General features: G+C 41.0%; 1 protein-coding gene across 4 annotated transcripts in view; it reads left to right on the top strand.

Annotated features, from left to right (window-relative positions):
* PARL (presenilin associated rhomboid like) overlaps positions 1-20,404 on the top strand; it is a 592,851-nt gene that overhangs the window by 560,770 nt on the left and 11,677 nt on the right. For 2 of the 4 annotated variants that reach the window (XM_033957696.1, XM_033957699.1), the window contains exon 9: positions 6,849-6,946. The exons of 1 other annotated variant lie outside the window; for it this stretch is intronic. In XM_033957696.1, coding sequence (XP_033813587.1) covers positions 6,849-6,946 — 98 coding nt within the window. Of the gene's footprint in view, positions 1-6,848; positions 6,951-20,404 lie in introns of those variants that run through there. One more of the 4 variants, XM_033957697.1, reaches the window with a different exon arrangement.

Genomic DNA, 20,404 nt, shown 5'->3' with positions numbered 1-20,404 from the left:
CTTGTATTGGGAGCCAGTGTGAGTCGAGGTATGCTGCTGTGATGTGGTCGTATTTCCTCAATGAGTAGGTAAGTCATAGAGCTGTGTTTTGTACTGTTTATAGTTGTTTTATCATGGTTGCTTTATCAAGGGAGATAGAAGATGTTTCAGTAGTCTAGTAGACCAAGGACTAGGGATTAGACCACTAGCTTGAATTGTTTTCTTTTGAAGAATTTTTGAACTTGTTTTAGGTTTCTCATGACTGCGAATGATTTTTGTATTGTTTTGTTGATTTGTGGTTGCATGGTACAGCCTCTGTCTATCAGCATTCCCAGAAGTTTTAGAGTGGGTTGAATGGGGTATGTTATAGAGTTTATTATTAGGTTTGTTATGGTTGGGGTTTTCTTATTTTTGAGGAGGATGAATTTTGTTTTGTCAGGATTTAGTTTCAGTTTGTGTTCTTTCATCCATGTTGCTACTGTTTCTAGTGTTCTGTGTATCGTGTCTGTCATGGAGGGCGCTGGTTGGTCAAAAGGAAGGATGATGATGATGTCGTAGGAGGTCAGGCCTAGTTTGTCTAGGCAGGTGGTGAGGGAAGCAATGTATAGGTTGAAGAGAGTGGGGGATAGAGGTGATCCTTGGGGTACGGCACAGGGATTGGACCATGGTTCTAATTTTTCATTGTGTGTCTTTACTCTGTAAGTTCTGGATTGTAGGAATCTTTTAAACCATGATAGTACCTTGCCTGTGATTCCTATTGAGTCTAATATTTGTAGTAGGATGTTATGGTCTACCAGATCAAAAGCTGTGGTGAGATCTAGTTGAATAATTAGCATTTTTTTTTTTTGCCTGTGCTGAAGTGTCCATGAGGAATCCTAGTAGTGTCTCAGTGCTATAATTGGTTCTGAAACCATACTGTGTAGGGTGGAGTAGGTTGTGGTTTTCTAGGTATACTGTTAGGAGTTTAGCTACGAGGCCTTCCATTAGCTTGACGTAAAGTGGTATTGAGGCTATGGGTCTGTAGTTGGAGGGTTGATCAATTGTTCCTTTGGGGTCTTTTAGAATCGGAGTGATGATGATTTCGCTGAGGTCTTGAGGGAAAAGGCCATCTGTGAGCAAGGTTTGTATCCATTGAAGAAGGAGGGCGCCAAATAACGTACTGGCGGTTTTTAACAGGTATGGGGGCAGTGGCTGAGGTCACAGGCTGCATGGCGGTATTTATTTTAGAGTTTGTTTAGGTCTGACCAATATATAGTAGAGAAGTGGGACCAGGTTCTGTCTGCTGCAACTGATTCTTTTTCAGTGGGGGGTATTGTGATCTCTTCTAGGTGGGTAGGGGTTCTATTGAGTTGCGAGTCCCTGAGGGAGGGGGAATATCGTGTTATTAGTCAGGTAGGGTTTTGTGTATGTGAATTCTTTTAGTACTTGGAATAGTTTTTTTGTGTCTTGGGATTCTCTTCCTATTTGGTTTGAATAGTATGTCTTTATTTTTTCTTTCAGTTTTTGTTTGTATTGTTGATTTAGTTTTCTCCATGCTGTTTTAGTGGGCTCTTGATTTCTTTTTCTCTATTTTCTTTCTAGTTGTCTGCATTGTCTTTTGAGTAGGAGTAGTTCGTTGTTGAACCCTTATCTGATCGTCTGCAGATTCTGAGTTTTGTTTGTTGGGGCTAGCTCATCTAGGGTTGCTGTACTTAGACTGCACCATTGTGAGATGAAGTCCTTGGGGTTGTAGTCTTTTGTATTCCAGAATTTGGAGGGATCAGTTTATTTACGTGAGTTGTAGGTTATTCTTTGTGTTTTTGGTTTGCTTTTTGCTTTTGACCCAATTGATATTGAAGGAGTATCTGACCAGAGGGAACGGTACCAATTTCCATTTGAGGTATGAATCTCTGGTTGAAAGGGCTGTTGGGACATGAAGGCTGCGATGTCAAGTTGGTGACCTTTCTCATGTAATAATAATAATAATAACAGTTTATATACCGCAGTACCGTTAAGTTCTATGCGGTTTACAAAAGATTAGTGAAGTACAAGTTGAGAGAACTTAAGGGAAGGGGGAACAAGAGGGGGAAAGGGCAAGAGAACCGTTATAGAGGGGAAAGAGAGGTACTTCAGGAACAGGTGAGTTTTGAGGCTTTTCCTGAACACCTTGTAAGTGGTGGGCGAGAGGAGTTGTTCTAGTTCTTTACCCCATAGAGCTGCTTGATGTGAGAGAAGGTGTCTGTAGTGTTTTTTTAGTTTGCAACCTCTAACCGGGGGAGAAACGAAGTGCAAGTGGGAGCTTCTTTTGTGTCTGTTGGCTGAGAAGGAGAAGAGGTCAGTTATGTATTTAGGGGTTAGACCATAAAGAACTTTAAAGCAAAGGCATGCAAACTTAAACTTTACACGAGCTTCCAACGGCAGCCAGTGTAGCTGTTTGTAGTATGGCGTCACGTGATCAAATTTCTTTAGACCAAAGATAAGTCTGACCACAGTGTTTTGCATTAGTTGTAAGCGTCGCATGTTCTTTTGGGGGATTGCTAAATAGGCGATGTTACAGTAGTCAAGTTGACTCAGTACGAGGGATTGTACCAGGATTCTGAATGCAGAGTTATCAAAGTATGCTTTAATGGATTTGAGCTTCCGGAGGGTGAAAAAACCCTTTTTGATTAGGGAGTCCACCTGGTCTTTCATGGTTAGGCATTGGTCCAAAGTTACACCCAGTATTTTAATGGTGGGCTGTATGGGGTAGTTAAGTTTGTTGATGTCTAGTGGTGTTTTGGTGTCGAGCGGGTGTGGTGAAGCGACAAAGAATTTTGTCTTCTCTGTATTGAGCTTGAGCTTGAAGTCTGTCATCCAGTGCTCCATCAAGTTTATGGCTTCTGATGCTTTGGGAATGGTTTCCGAGATGGAGTTGATGATCGTAAAGTCATCAGCATAACTGAATAATTTTATCCCCAGCTGTGTTAATTGAACGCTCAGTGAGGTCATGTAGATATTGAAAAGCAGTGAGGATAGTGGGGACCCTTGCGGTACACCGGATGGGTTGCTCCAGGTGTTGGAGAGATCATTATTGAAATGAACCTGATAGGTGCGGGATAAAAGGAAGCCGTGAAACCAGTTTAGCACTTTACCCCTGATGCATTGTAGCATTTTTGCATGCTCTACTAGATCAAAGGCAGAGCTCATGTCGAATTGCATGATCAGGCCTTTGCTTAACAATAGATGTGAGTAATCTAAGATAGCCGCAATTACAGTTTCCGTGCTGAAAAGAGGTTTAAAGCCGGATTGAGTCTCATGTAGGAGAGAGAACTGGTCAAGATATTCCATCAATTGGGAGTGTACCAATCCCTCCATGATCTTTACGATGAGTGGAATGGAAGCAATTGGTCTATAGTTGGTTACTAGGGCTGAGGATTCTTTGCTATTTTTTAGGATAGGGGTTATTATTATGTGGCCGTTCTTGGTGAGGAATTTCCCATTTTTCAGGTTATGGGCTAAGTAGTGCAGTAGTGATCGTTTAAATTCAAGTGGTGCCGCTTTCATGATTTCCGGGGGACATGTGTCCAGGATGCAATATGATTTGGAATATTTGTTATATCATTTGGTATAGTTATTCCAATTTATGTATTGAAAAGAATTCCAGATTATGTCTGCAGGTGTTTCATTTCCTTGTGTGTTAGCTATATGGTGATCACTAGGTTCTTTTGTTGAGCAATTTTTTCTTAGGTTTTTAAATTTTGAGTCAAAGTGTAAGTCTAAGTTGTTCGCCGAGGGTAATTTAGTGTAGTGTGTAGGTAGAGTGTAGCGGGTGGTGTCAAATAAGTTTGTAATAAGATTGAACAACTCTTTTGTAGTGACTCCTTGTGGGCTGTTGCAGGATGAATTGATTTTTTTTGAGTAGAATGCTTTGCGTTTATCTTTTATCAGTTGTTTGTAAGTTTTTATATTGGCTCTCCAATTGTTACGGTCTGATAATTCTCCTGTTTTTTTACATATTCTTTCTAGTCGTCTGGCTTGCTGTTTCATTTTTAGGAGTTCTATGTCGAACCATTTGTTATATTTATTTGCATTACTTTTGCTGTTATGTTTAGGTGCAATGTTATCTAAAATGCAGGTGCTGGTAGTGGTCCAGTGATCCCAGAAATCAACTTCTTCCTTTATCTCTGCTTGGAGTTTATATTGTGCCCAGTAGTTTTCTGGATTGATGTGGCCTCTCATGAGATGTTCTTTTTTTATTATCGGACGTGTTTTTTATTTTCGTTGGGACAAGATTAACTTAAAGTAAAAGGTGGGATCCGACCAGATATCATGGCACCAGGTGCCTTCGGGTAGGGAGATGACGGGGTCTGGGATTTCCTTTGTGGACATGGCTACTACATCTAGATGATGGCCTTTTTCATGAGTTTGTGCGGGGGCAGGGAAGTTGTAGTTAAGTAGGGATAGGAAGTTTTTGAACTCTTTCGTGTCTGTATTGTCCTCTTCATCTAGGTATATGTTTATGTCGCCTGCGATAATATTGTAGGATGGACTTATAGAGTTATGTAGGACAAATTCACAGAAGTCCTCTTTGGCTTTTGACCAGTTTTTTGGTGGGACGTAGAATAGTATGCAAGAAAGGGAATCTTCTAAGTGGATGTTACTGATTTTACAGGCTAAGATTTCTAGTTGGTTGGATGTTTTGAAGTCCAATAGTTCGAACTCAAACTCAATTGCTAATCCTCCTCCTTTTTTCCCCTCGCGGTTTAGTGTAAGGATTTTGAAATTGTCAGGAAGGAGTAATTATTGGATCATCTTCAGACAATAGCCAAGTTTCGGTTAGAAAGAGGCAAGCTATTTGCTTGCTGATGATCCAAGGCCTTATTCCTGACTGATCTAGTATTAAGATAAGCACAGGGGATAGTTGCGGATGTGATAGGATTGGTATAGGTAGTGGTTCTGATGGGTTTTACTACCCTTTTGAGGGTTCGTTGGTGTGTTCTTTTGTTTGAGATAACGCTAATGTTATTTTGTCTTCTTGTGGGATAGTGATGTGCGTGGAAATAGGTTGATTGTAGTTGAGGGTAAAGAGTGTGAATCTCTTTGATGCTACCACTTAGCATGTAGAGTAGTAATATTAGTATGAGATTCATGGTTGGATTGTAGATGGGTTGGGATGGAATAGAAGATGAGTTAAATGGAAGTTGGTCTTGAGATGTCTAGCGTGTCTCTTGTAGATGCATATGCCACTAACCGATTGTTCAAGTCTACAAGTTATTTTTTTTAATTTTTTTTTGTCTGACAGTGCGTGCCACTAACAGTACATGTGTGGGTTGAGGTTGTGTTTTGGTCTTGTAGGAGTTTGTCAGTCTTCTACCCTCTATTGGTGTGAAGGGGTGGTGAATGCAGGTTTGGTAGTTTACGTTTCTGTCCCCTGTGATTCGTTTAGCTGGGTGGTGAATTCTGTTAGTATTTAAAATAGTTGGTATTGGGGAGATGTTGTTTGCTGCCGCCTTAGGTTAGGAGCAGGGTAATCAGTAGGATAGCTTGTATATGATTTTGTAGTATAGTTTTTCATTGTGAGAGATGGGAGGTAGGAGTATGTGGTAGAGTGGTTGTAGATTTTCTGGGAGTTGGGGGGGGTCTGCAGGTAGGCAACTTAGACACTGTAATCAAAGATGAGTGTCCAGTGAGCCAAAATTTACTCATTGCTCTGGTTGAGGATTTCTCGGATTATAAACTTGACAAATCAGGAACATTATCTTTAGCTTTGTAGGTTTTTCCACTTCTAGTTGACATGCTCAGTTACTAATGAAAGGTGTGCTACTGTATTTAGAAACTTTAAAATATATCACAGTACCACAGCAAAACACTGCTTTGATTAAAAATGAACTTACACTTATTTATATAGGTGCTGGCACTAGTTGCAGCAAGTCATTCTTGCCCACGCAAGCTCAGAACATGTCTAGAACTAGCACTGATGTTTGTGTGGGTGCTCACAAGCAGATCAGCTGCTGACGTCATACTTGCCCAGACAAGCCCAATCAGCCAAATATTTAGCTGTTCTATGAATTTCTATTTAATTTCTGTATGACATTGTAACTCAGGATTTTTGTCTAATGTCATATTTACATGTTTAATCTACATTCATAGTGCAAAATTTATTCTACATTCATAGTGCTAAATTTAGTGCAAATTTTTACATGTTTAATTTTTACATGTTTAATTTACATGTTTAATCTACATTCATAGTGCAAATTTATTCTATATTCATAGTGCAAAATTTAATCTACATTCATAGTGCAAATTTATTCTACATTCATAGTGCAAAATTTAGTGCAAAATTATCAGATGATTTTAAGGGAAAAATGGATTTTGGTGGTGCAAGGGACAGGGCAGGACTAGTGGCAGGCAGGGTACAGAATTTTTTTTCTTGGTTTTTCCTCCTCTACTCTAGGTGCGTCTTATAGAGCAAAAAATATGGTACATACAAATTTTAGTTAGTAACGTTTCTCCAACTTTAATTTTTTCTGGACAATACTAGGGACCTTGCAAAGAGAGTAAGTTCAAATAGATTACAGAAATTTGTGGTATGCCAATCACAGGCTATTTAACACAGCCTTCCAGGGTGCAATTCCAGGTTTAGTACATTCCTAGACAACAAGTGTTAAAAACCTCAAGAAAATGATGATGGATCAACAGATGCCCCCTGGTTTACACATTCTAGGCATCTGCTATTTGCCATTATCAGAAACAGGATATTGAACTTAGTGGTACTTTTGGTCTTAACCTTTATAGCAAGTCTTATGTTCTCAAAGTAATATAGCACTTCTGAATGACCGTCTTTATTGAAGCCTAGCATGATGTCTTAATTGACTGAATTTTTTAAAAACTTTATTTTTTTTCCATTTTAGGCTTTGAAGGCAATCCTTGCTTTGGACACTGCAGGTTTGATTCTGGGCTGGAAATTTTTTGATCATGCAGCACATCTTGGGGGAGCTCTCTTTGGAATGTAAGAATTGTCCTGGATTTTTTCAAAGCCTTCTAAGCATTGGTTTTATCACACCCATTACTGTGCTTTCTTTAAAATTTTTACCAGGCCTGGTAAATGATCTGGAATCATTTACCAGGCCTTTCCTTTTCTGAAACAAATGTTAACTATTTTTAGCTAAACCCCATTTTTTTTTTTATAGACACACCTATTACTTAAAGCTAAAAAATAGTCCAGAAAAACCCAATATTTTTTTCCTAACACTGTAAAATGATGGGTCTTCACTAAGGGGCTTAGACATGCCTTTTCTATAAATATTTTCTTCTTTTGAATTTATACCACTTATCATAGCAAAATGTGTGTCTCCTATTTTTATGAATGATGCTCCTTTCCCTGCTCCATGTCAAATTCTACTAGTTATCCCCTCTCACACTGGATGTTTACGGAAGTGTTCAATTTAAAGTCAAGTAGACCCTAAGTTGAACAAATTTCAACTGAGTACCCCTGAGCTCCAATCAGCAGAGATTTTGAAATGGCCTTTCCAAAAACTGACATATTTTAAATCACAAAATAGAAAATATGTTTCCTATCTTTGTTGTCTAGTTATTTTACATTTCTAAACTTTCCAACCTCTGATTTTTGCTTTCCTCCTTTTAACTCTTATTTTATTTCTCTCCTACTTTTTCATTCAGTTTTCTTCCATTTATTTTTATGCCTCACTGTCCAGTTTTCATTCATTGTTACTATCAACTCTTCAATTCCCTCTTGTTACTTTATCCACCTATATCTTTCCACCTCTTTCCTTCACCTTGGCTCTCCTAATCACCTTTTTAGTTTGCAGTATTTCACTGACTTTGTCCTTTTCTCCCTTCTATCAAGTATCTCTCCTCTTTCTTGCTCCTTCCATCCAGCATCTCCCCATTTTCTCTTTCCATCCTTACATCTCCCGGGTCTATCTTTGTATCTTCCATTCACCCCAGACCAGTAGCAGCAGCAAGGTAAAACAATCTCAGAGCCACAGCCTTCATGTACATGCTGTTGGCTCTGCCAAACAGGATGAGCAAAACAGGATGAGCTCTTGGGCCCTCATCGGACCCCCATCTAAGCATCAAAGTAACAATCCTGCGACCAGCAATACGGAATTTAATGGCTCTCTTAGTTTGACCAATATGGACAAAAAATAGCATAAACAACTTAAGTAGAATTACAATCAGTTTTTTGGAGTAATTTAAACAGAATGTCCACATTGGGGAATAAGGACACTCCAGTGCTCATTGAATATTGACAATACCTACATTTTACACAAGGGGTTTGACCCAGCTTATCATTGTCAACTTGAAAAAAATGAATCTGACCATCAAGGTCTACACTCATATTTCAAGAGCTCATGGTTCAATGTCTCAAATAGACTATATCTTGACCTCAAAGTCGTGCCTCCTAATGGCTGTCTCTGATCACACTATCTGCTTGGTAGAACTTGACATCTCATGAAGGTACACCTAGGTGGTGGTTCCCTTCCTTTTTGACGCAAGATAAACATTTTCAAACCTATTTGCAATCGCAATATGAGAACTATGCCCTACACCAGCGATGGCGAACCTATGGCACGCGTGCCAGCTGTGGCACGCGAAGGCTTTGCAGCTGGCACGCGGGAAGGTCCGCAATAGAGAGCTGCACGGGTCACGGGGATCCCATGGGGGACGCCCCCTAGGGTCGAGGGGATCCCGTGGGGACGCCTCTGAGGGTTGCGGGGTTCCTGCGGGGCTGGATGTACTAAGTCACGCGGCTTTTCTCCTTACCTGCTCTGCTTGCAGCACAGAGCTGAACAGAAGTCTTCCCGACGTCAAGCGCTGACGTCGGAGGGGAGGGAAGGCTTAAACAAAGCCCTCCCTCCCTCCGACATCAGCGCTGACGTCGGGAAGACTTCCGTTCGGCTCTGTGCTGCAAGCAGGGTAGGTAAAGAGGAGTAGCCTCGCGGCTTGAGTGGCTACCAAGGGAGGGGGGCGGTCCGCCTCGCCCCGTGTGCAGCACTTTTGTGGCGCTAACCCGACCTACCGACAACAGCCTTGGTCCGACAAACCTCCCTGCCCTTAACCGCGAATCTAAATGACCTTCTTACAGCAGCTGTAAGAAGGAAATTTAGATTCGCGGTTAAGGGTAGGGAGGTTTGTCAGACCAGGGCTGTTGTCGGTCTGTCGGTCGGGGAAGTGCCACAAAAGTAAGGGGATCTGGCCGGCTGTGCTGCACCCGGGGCGGGAGAGAAGGAGGGGGAAGGACGCTGAAAGCACTGGGGAAGACAAAAGGGGTGGAGAAGGACGCTGAAAGGCCAAGGGGAAGACGGGGTGGGGGGGAAAGACACTGAAAGCATTTGTGGAAGACAGAAGGGGGAGAAGGACGCTGACAGGACATGGGGAAGACGGGGGGGAGAAGGACGCTGAAAGCACATGGGGAAGACAAAGGGGTGGAGAAGGACGCTGAAAGGACATGGGGAAGATGGGGGGGTGGAGAAGGATTCTGAAAGGCCATGGGGAAGAAGGGGGGGTGGAGAAGGACGCTGAAAGGCCATGGGGAAGATGGGGGGGAGAAGGACGCTGAAAGGAAATGGGGAAGAGAGAGTGGGGAGAAGACGCTGGCAGGGAAGAAGACAGAGATGCCAGACTATGGGGAGAGCAGAGGGAAGAAGATGGGTGCCAGACCAATTTGGAAGGGGGGAGAAAGGGAGAGGCACAGTAACAGAGCAAATGGAAGACGCAGAAGGAAGAGAGACAGTGGATGGAAGGAACTGAATGAGAACATGAGGAAAGCAGAAACCAGGCAACAAAGGTAGGAAAAGAATTCTATTTCTTTTTTCTTTTGCTTCAGGATAAAGTAGTATATTAGTTGTGTTGATAAAAATTTATAAACAAAAGAGGCTCTGGTAGAAACCCGTTTACAAAGTGTGTATTCTTCCCAATTAATATTTCCAAATTAATAAAGTCTTTTTGCTTATTTGTAAATGGGTTTCTACCAGAGCCTTTAATTCAGTAGCATAATTAAATGAAATAACTATTTCTGAAGTTTATAGGGACGGGCGGGGACGGAGGGGATTCCTCAAGGGGACGGGCGGGGACGGAGGACATTCCTCGCGGGGACAGGTGGGGATGGAGGGATACCTCACAGGGACGGGTGGGATTCCTCAAGGGGACGGGTGAGACTTTGGCGGGGACGGGTGGGATTTCTGTCCCCGCGCAACTCTCTAGTCCGCAATTAAGATATGCGACGCGGCGGGAGGCGAGTGTGCCGGTGTCTGCTTTGCAGCTCACCTGGCAACAGGGCCGGACTGGCCATTGGGAGGACCGGGCATTGTCCTGGTGGGCCGCGGCCCATCCTCCTGTGCTGGCTGCAGTCCTGTGAGTGGATGTTTAGCCTGCCTGTCTTCCCCTTAGTATCATATGAGCCAGGCAGTGTGTGAGGGGGAAGTGGGGGGAGGAAGAGAAGCTTCACACTGAGTCTGTCACAGGAACTCAGTGAGGCTGTAATGTGACTCCACATATGACATATGTAATCAGGAACAGTTCCTAGTGCTCCCATGCTAGAGAGGTGAGGATATGGGGGGATGTTAATGTGTCTAATAATGTGCTCCTCTGTAAAAACCTCTGTATCTTCCATGGGGGACATGCTAAATTCGAGGAAATAAAAAAGCTGCTTATGATGATTGCATAGAGAAGTTCAGTAAGCTGAGAGGAGGGCTGGGCTCTCTGTGAACAACCAACACACTAATCCTCTGCGCTGTACCTTATGGAAAACTCAATATAGCAAAAAACAGTAAAGTGTATATGTGGCCCTTCACAGTGCTTTTGTAAACATCATAATAAAATAACAAAGGCTCCAATAATGAAAAATAAAAGTCCTTTTCCCATACACTCAGGTTGCACAAGTCCGGTTTTCACCCGGACAGTATATTTTTTGACCAAAACGGATGTCTACAATTAGTAAAATTCCCCAATCACATATTTTTTTATGGGGATGGATTTGTATACAGCACTTCATTAGATTTTTTTTATTATACAAATTTTATCTTTTTGTAGACTTGAAGTCTTGAACAAAGAAAATGAGTACAGCAAAAAAAGCAAAAACAGATAGTGGAAGACCATTCCAAGAGGCCTGGACAGAGACATATGGAGTGATTGAACGCAGTGGGAAAGCATTGTGTATTATGTGTAATGAAAGTGTTGTGTCTCGCACATCAAGTGTCAAACGTCACTTTGAGACCAACCATAACAGTGTTGCTGAACTTGGTTTAGCTCAAAGAAAAGAGTTCCTTGTAGGAAAATTAAAGAAATATCACTCCCAGTCTCTTAGTTTTAGCAACTATCTTTCAAAAACTAATCATCTTACAGTTGCCAGCTTTCAAATTTCACTGTGCATGGCAAAACATGGTAAGCCCCTCTCTGATGGAGATTTTATCAAAAAGGCAATTTTGGCTGGGAGTAATTCACTCTTCCATGATTTCCAAAACAAGGATAAAATTGTGCAGCGCATCTCTGAGATGCCGCTAAGCAGAAATACTGCAAAAGACAGGGTTCTGCGAATGGCTGCTGATGTTAGTCAACAGCTTACTTGCGACTTACAAAAAGCACCCTTCTACTCCATGTGCTTGGATGAAAGTACAGATATTACTAACCATGCAAGACTAGCGCTCATTTTGCGTTATGCTACTGGTGACATCATGAGAGAAGAGCTGGTAAAACTGCTGTTTTTGCCTGGAAGAACACAAGGGATAGATATCCACAATGCTGTGATGGAGGCTTTTTCATCACTAGATATAAGTCCAGAAAAAGTGGCTTCAGTTACAAGCGATGGAGCACCTAGCATGGTGGGGACAACATCAGGATTCATTCATTTCTTTGCTAAGGAAGCAAAACATCCACTGATTCAGTTTCACTGCATAATACATCAAGAGGCTCTCTGCGCCAAAGAAAGCAGCAAAAAACTTGACGATGTCCTCAAAGATGTAACAAAAATGGTGAACTTCATTATGGTGCGTGCTCTTAATTTTCGACAATTTCAAGCCCTTCTTGATGAGGTTCAGGCACAATATAACACTTTACTGATGTACAATAATGCCCGGTGGCTGAACAGAGGACGAGTGTTAAGAGAGATTTGTGTCCTGCTTGGAAGAAGTTAGGCTATATATGAACGAAAAGGGGAAAGACTATCCTCAACTCACCAACATGGCCTGGCTTACCAACCTCATGTTCTTTACAGATTTTACTAACCACTTTAATGTACTAAACAAAAAATTACAAGGCATGGGAAAAACAGCAGAAAGCATGTTTAGTGACATTAAAGCTTTTGAGAGAAAATTGCATGTTTTTGAAAAAGACCTTGAGAGTGGACAGCTAAAATATTTTCCCAACCTAAAAATACATTTGGATAATTCTACAACATTTGTGGACAGTCATAAAAAACACCAGGAAATCCACAAAGCATATTCCACCATTGTAGCCGAAGCAAAGGAGAATTTTAGTAAATGATTTTCTCAGTTCCGTAAGATGGAGACAACCCTTTCATTTATAACTTCCCCAGAAAAGTCCACATTTGAAGATCTTGATCTTTCCTGCTTACAGTGGTTGGATATTCAAAATTTGGAAATGGAGCTACTGGAATTTCTAGAAAGCTCTATCTGGAAAAGTTAATTCAATGACCTGCGTGCAGCTCTTGAACGTATTGAGTGTGAAAGGGTGACAAATGAAATCACTGCTAGCAGTTCTGAAAATGAAATCCTAAAAGCGTGGAATTCTCTGCCAGACAATTTTAAGTCCATGAAAGCACTTGGGATTGCTCTTCTTACTTTGGGTCATCCTATGCTTGTGAGCAGCTGTTTTCGGCTTTGAATCATATAAAATCTGATGCTAGAAACAGATTAACGGATGACATGAGTGCTGCATGTGTTGCTCTGAAATTAACGCACTATGAGCCAAGGATTGACAAGTTATCAGCATGCATGCAACAACAAAAATCACATTAATTTTTTTCAGAGCATGCCCAATGCATATGCTTACATGAAGCAGTGTTTTCAGTTTGCAGTTAAGACACTTTCTAAGTTATTTAAATATTATTTAAAGATGTTATTTAAAAAAGGGACTTTACATGGCCCTGTTGTATTCCAATCTGGAATTTCCAATAAAAACGGTTGGTTTAATTGAAAGCTCTTTTGTTTTCTTTACATCATATTATTAGAAATGTAATGATTTAACTATTTTCTAATTTGATTGTAAATTTTACAAAAAAACATGTATAGACTCTTTGGGAATACATACCGAGTCTTGACACAGTTAACAGTTTTAAGAAGTTTATCTTTTTTTTTACTCAGGATACATTTGACATGTTATGTGAATAATACATTTAAAATATATTGTGTAACTGAATCAAATTCTTCCTAAATTCATTAAATTGAATGAAATCATTAAAACATTATAAATTGCCAATAAATTGAAATGAAAACCAAAGGATTGTGAATCAAATTGATTCTCTGACAATACAAAGATTCCAACCTTTAAAAATGATGTTACATAGTTCAGGCAACTTTATAAAGAGTTTTTAGATACTAAAATCTTGTTATTAAGGTTTAATTGACGTGCTGGCACTTTGAGGAAATTCTTTGGTTTTGTGCAGCAGTTTGGGCACTCGGGCTCAAAAAGGTTAGCCATCACTGCCCTACACAATGACCAGCATTAAGACAATCCAATATTATTCTGGGAAACAAGGTGGCTCCTCAGTTCTCTGTCATGTCATGTGTGAAATGGTCTCAATTTTATTTTGCTTTCCTGTTCACGCGTTTTTGACTGAAATTCCCTTTACTTTTCTTTCTCTTGTGTTACTTACCTGTTAAAAAAAGTTTGGTTTCTTTATTTTTTGTTAGTCAGCTTCTTTGAGGCCTTCGTTTTCGCCTCAGCCTTTGGATTTCGATTGGATTTTGGTTTTCCCTCCCATGTCCTGCCCATTGACTGGCTGTAAAAAGTGCGACAAGTGCTTTGGCCTAGACCACCGCACTGAGTCTTGCACATGTTGTATGACACTTCAGAAGTCAAACAACTTTTTACAACAAAGACTTCTTTTTGGTACTTTCGACACTGTCCAATCCAACGACGTCAAAAGCATTACCATCGTCTGCTACCTGCTATAACTCCAGATAAGCCAGCTAAGAAGTCGCCAGATTCCCAAACGGTGTCTCAGGCCACTAAGGTATTGAGTCTAGTCGTACTGACCTGAGACCATTGATGCGACTTGCTTCAAATTCGAGGGGTGCATCTAAATCATCCTCTCCGGAGCGAGCCGCAGCACCTTTGATACCGGCGTCCAAGCCACAGGTGTTGGTTCAGGTCTTTAAAGGAGAAGCTAGATGCTCTTTTTCAATTGGAATTTGGGGATATGTCCAGTCACATCTCTCTTAAGCGATCAGACAAGTGCAAGAAGAGACACTCCTACTCCATCGGGCTGGTATCGTTCTCCTAAAATTCCCGTGGATTCAGACTGATTTTACTCATGAAGCTTCTCAGGCAGAGCATTCTCCTCACACCACTTCTCACAAAGAGCCTTCTGAGCCAGTCTAATTTACTCATTTTATCAGACAAATGTTTATCTAATCTAATCTTCTATTTCTGCGTCGCACATACCTATGCAAGCTCAAGGCGACTTACATAGAGAAGAGGGGCAGGGATGGGAGGGGGAGAGAGAGGGGGGATACTTAGGCAGGACTTGGGAAAGAGGAAAATCTGAGTATTCCAGTATCAAAGAGGATAGTTTTCAGTTTTTTTTCCGGAATGTGGTATAGCTGGGTTCCTTTCTGGCTGTAAAACTGGAAGTAGATTCCAAGTATTCAGAGGAATTTATAGAGACTATGGACTACAAACATCCTCCTAAGGAACTTCTTAATCTTCCATTACATGGCATCCTAAAGGAAACTCCTAAAAAATTGGGAGTTTCCTTTTTTGTCCCGGCTGCTCCTTGAAAGTTTTTTTCTCAATACAAAATCATCCCCATTCCTGGTTTTCGCCTCAACTTTCACATCAATCTCTCATAGTGGAATCTACTCTCAAAAAATATGCTCCACAGTTCTTCCAGTCTCTTATCAAAATTCCATGCTGGCCAACAGAGTCATGAACTATAATTTTTATTTTACCTGTTATCTCAAGTATTGGGTAAAACAAATGCCTAACTACTATAAGTATGTTTTAGCATATATTTAGCACACTCACACAACTCAGACAGCATATGGTACAATCGTCATACAATGCCTTTGAGTTGTTTCTTGAGTTTCTGCAATATCTGTGGCCATCTGTGGTATAGCTCAGGATAGCGGACATGGAAGTTAACCTCCAGGATCGGTTAGCCAACATTCCCTGTCTCGGAGATGAGCTTTTTGGAGACACTATTGAGAATGTAACTCAAAAACTTTCAGCACATGAAAAGTCTTTCAATTCATTACTTAGACTTAAGCCTCTAAATCTTTCATGTCCTCGACTCTCAGACCTCAAGTCTCAGACTCTCAAGTCAAATCAGCCTTTTTTTGACCGTTTATAGAGAGCATATCTTCAATCAATATAACTCTGCCTCTTCAGCATTACCATCATCGTTGGCAGTTAATCACCTCTGACCATTGCATTCTTTATATCATTCTAGAAGGTTATTCTCCTCATATTGGAGATTCTACTTGAACTCACCATCAGGAGGCCACCACTTCTACTAGTTTTTCCATCTTTTCTTACACAGAGTCACAGTTCTCTTTTTCATCCCAACCTGCAGTCTTTGCACCTTGACAGCTTGGTATCTCTCGGGCTGACTTCACTTGACCTTCAGTTTTCTCAGTCAGAGACATCTTGGATGCTTCCAGAAAACCAGCCACAAGACAATGTTATACTAAAAAATGGACTCTGTTTTCTGCTTGGTGCAATCTTCATCATCAAGAACCAAAATTCTTGTCTTCAGTTCTGAATTACCTTCTACATTTATCTCATTCTGGCCTCAAGTCCACTTCCATTAGAGTCTATCTCAATGCAATTGCTGCTTTTCATCAACCACTGGATGGAAAACCTCTCACTGCCCACCCTGTGGTTTCTAAATTTATGAAGGGACTTTTAATGTCAAACCACCTCTCAGACCTCCTCCAGTTGTTTGGGATCCTAATGTACATGCTAAACTGATGAAGCCTCCATTTAAACCAATGTCTTCAGCTCATCTTAAATACCTCACTTGGAAAGTAGTTTTTCTTATTTCTCTAACGTCTTCTTGCAGTCAGTGAACTTCAAGCATTGGTAGCGGATCCACTATCCCAAGTTCTCACCCAAAGTTGTCACTGAGTTTCATCTCAATCAGTCGATTGTTCTTCCAGTATTTTTTCCCAAGCCTCATTCTCATCCTGGAGAAACAGCTTTTCATACTGTGGACTGCAAACTAGCACTGGCCTACTATTTGCAATGAACTAAATCGCATAGATCTTTTCCACAACTTTTTGTCTCCTTTGATCCTAACAAGTTAGGACACCCTGTTTCCAAGAGGACAATTTCTAACTGGTTGGCTGCTTGCATCCAACTATGGACTACAAGGCTGGGCTGGGCTGCAATTGGAGGGTCGTGTAGCCCACAAAGTTCGAGCTATGGTGGCTTCAGTAGCTTTTTTCCACTCTACTCTTATTGATGAAATATGCAAAGCTGCTATTTATTCCTCGGTTCATACTTTCATCTATTCCAGACAGAATGGCCATTTCAGCCAAGCAGTCTTACAAAATTTATTTTCTTAAAGGCAAACTCTCCCTCCATCCCATTTTTGGTTAGCTTGGAGGTCACCCACATGTGAGAATATGCTGCCTGCTTGTCATGGGATAAAGCGTGGTTACTTATCCAGGTGTTATCCAGGGACAGCAGGCAGATATTCTTACAACCCACTCACTTCCCCTGGTTGGCTTTTTAGTTGGCTATCTGAACTGAGAAGCTGCATACCTATGTCGGGCAGGAAGGCACTCACGCAAGCGCGGTGTGGTTAGTCGCAAACTTTCTAAAGATCTTAAAGTACATGAAACTTTAGCAGCTGTCCGTACCGGGGTTCCATGGATGATGTCACTTGCATGTGAGAATATCTGCCTGCTGTCCCACCTGTTATGGTAAGTAACTGTGCTTTTTTATCACTTTGGTACGAAACCCGGGAAATTTCTGGCCCAGATTGCAAATGGCGTGTTAACATCATAAACCTCAGGATATAGCTACTCTGTTTCATGATTTCTTTAAAACTATGTACTCCGAACCTCATCCTAATTGGGGCTCCCAACTTACAGATTTCTTGGAGGTTTCCAGTATCCCTCGACTTATATAGTTCAATTGGCTAGACTTATATAGCTCAATTAAATGCCCCTATAACAGCTAAAGACCTGCAATATGTGGTAAAATCTCTGCAGAATTCTATAGCTCTTGGACTGACGGGTTTACATCCGAGTTCTATAAATTACTGTTTCCCCAGATGTGTGCTCCACTTCTCTCCTATCTTGACTATTCCATTTACACAAGGAGGATTTTCTCAATATTCTAATGCAGCATATATAACTTTACTTCCTAAACCAGATAAAAGATCCTCATTATCCAGAGTCTTATCGGCCAATATCTCTTTTGAATGAGGACTTGAAACTTCTTTCTCATATATTGACTGATAGGTTCCATTTTGTCTCCTCTCCTGTTTAATATATTCCTTTCCCCACTGTTAAGCATCTGTCAATCCATAGGTTTCACTCCATTCTCTTATGCTGACGACATACAACTTATACACCCCTTGGATCCAAAAAAAATAACAAAATTATATCCATTAATCATAAACTGGAAACAATACAAAACTGGCTTAATACAAACAAATTGGCTCTTAACATAAAAAAGGCTAAATCTATGCTATTTACTTGGAGAAAAGATATAACTCTGATAAACTCATTTACCCTCAATAATACTCCACTAAATCTAGTCCCCACAGTCAAAATCCTGGGAGTAGTAATCGACGACAAACTGCTCTACCATGATCATATTTCTCTCACTGTTAAAAACTGCTTTTTCAAACTACGTCTTATCAGGTCGATAGCCAAATTTTTGAGCCCTAATTCCATTAAGATACTAATCCATTCATTAATTATAGCAAAACTTGACTACTGCAACGCACTTCTCCTTAACATCACACAGAAAGAAAAAAGGAGACTTCAGCTGATTCAAAATACCGCTACTAAATTAATATATAATGCTAGGAAATACGATCATGTTTCACCGCTACTAATAGATGCTCACTGGCTCCCAATTGGTCATAGAATCACCTTTAAAATAATACTGCTCATCTTTAAAACTCTAGCCTTCGACGAACCTCAATTCATATCTAGACTATTAATACCTCACACTTCCCAACGTTCACTTCGCTCTTCTGGTCAAAACCTTCTTACAGTCCCCTCTTTGAAAATTTCAGTACAAGAAGAGCAGACATATTCTCTGAGATGGGACCTCTATGGTGGAATGCCCTACCACAATATATTAGAAATGAAAAGGACGTTATAACATTCAAAAAACTTTTAAAATCTTACTTATTTAAAGATGCTTTTAATATGTAAATGTTTAGCGAGATTCCAAATTATGCTGTGGTTTACTTCCCCTTATCCTTTTGTTTTTTCCCATTTCTTCTACCCCAACCTGAAAATTGTAACTTTTATCCTTTCCCTCCCAACTCATGTTTGTTTTTGACGAAAGTACTTTGTTAAATGTTTGTTTCTTTTTATTATACTCTATTTTTTATTTTGTACATCGCTTAGTGATTCTAATAGGCGATTTATCAAATTTATTAATAAACTTGAAACTTGAAACTTCTCGATGATACTTCCTGATTTGATCTATCCGGAACAAGTGGAGTTTGTTAAAAGCCACTAATATGTAGTCAATGTTTATAAGGTTTTGCAAATTCCAATAATCCCAGCAGATCTGGATGCCAAGAAGGCGTTCGACAAAATTCATTGGAAATACTTGTTTGCTGTCCTTCAATATCTGGGTATCATGAACAGAATGCTGGGAATGATAAAGAAGGGGATCACAAACAGATCGGAGAAAGTTATCATGCCGCTGTATTAAGCTATCATGCGGAGAAGCTATCATGCGGAGAAGGTTATCATGGTGCGTACAGCACTGGTCGCCATATATGAAGACATGGTACTACTTGAGAAGGTCCAGAGAAGAGTGGTTAAGATGGTTAAGGGGTTGGAGGAACTGCCATACAGTGAAAGATTAGAGAAACCGGGCCTCTTCTCCCTTGAACAGAGATTGAGAGGGGACATGATCGAAACATTCAAGGGGGTTAGACTTAATAGATAAGGACAGGTTGTTCACCCTCTCCAAGGTAGGGAGAACGAGAGGGCACTCTTTAAAGTTGAAAGGGGATAGATTCCATACAATAGGGGATAGATTCTTCACCCAGGGAGGGGATAGATTCTTCACCCAGAGAGTGGTGGAAAACTGGAACGCTCTCCCGGAGGCTGTCATAGGGGAAAAACACCCTCCAGGGATTCAAGACAAAGTAGGGCTAGTCTCAGTTAGGGCGCTGGTCTTTGACCAAAAGGGCCGCCGTGTGAGTGGACTGCTGGGCATGATGGACCACTGGTCTGACCCAGCAGCAGCATCTCTTATGTTCTTATGGTTTTATAGAGCTCTCCAAACCCTGTACTATGATCCTCTTGTAGCCTCCATTTTGGCAACTGGCCGAGTAACTAATTCCTATCTTGCGGGGCACACAGGGCTGTCCGCTCTCACCTTTACTCTCTTTATCTATTTGGAGCTCACATGCACAGGGAGGGGAGGGCGGACGGGACGGGACGGGACACAACAGGTGAAGGTCCTGGCTTTGCCGATGATATATGTTTGGTCTTATCCCATGTACAATTCTCTTTGACAGCTTTATTGGGGGCTGGTGGATGAATTTGGCTTTTATTCAGGATTTAAGTTTAATAATGCCAAATCTGTTGTCCTCCCACTGGACCCTGCTGCTTGGCAGAGGTCCTTTCCTTTAACATGGGCAGAAAGAGCAATAAAGTATCTAGGAGTCATGGTGTCTAGATCTGTCTCAGCTTTATTCACTAAACATCACCACCTGTTTATGCTTCATGGAATAGAAGCTGACAGTCTGGAGGGCTTATCCTCTTCCTTATCAGACAAGATAGCATTGTTATTGCCTTATTGGCTATACCTCTTTCAAATGCTAACCCTTAACCCGGAACTCACAGTAGCATAACTCAGGCCATAAATAAGTATTTGTGGAATTGAAAGAGACCACAGCTGGCATATGGAGTGATTGCTACTCTGGGGGACAAGGGAGTATTAGGTCTCCTTAATATCCAATTATTTGCAGTGGTGTGCCTACTCTGACAATATTCCTGCCCTCATCAACCCTGTTAAAAAGCCACTGAGTAGGCAGGCCTCTTTAGTAGTCTTTGTA

This window comes from Geotrypetes seraphini, chromosome 9 (assembly GCF_902459505.1).
Source record: "Geotrypetes seraphini chromosome 9, aGeoSer1.1, whole genome shotgun sequence".
Classification (NCBI taxonomy): domain Eukaryota; kingdom Metazoa; phylum Chordata; class Amphibia; order Gymnophiona; family Dermophiidae; genus Geotrypetes; species Geotrypetes seraphini.
The sequence above is the reverse complement of the archived record's forward strand: the minus strand, read 5'-3'. Positions and strand labels throughout refer to the sequence as shown.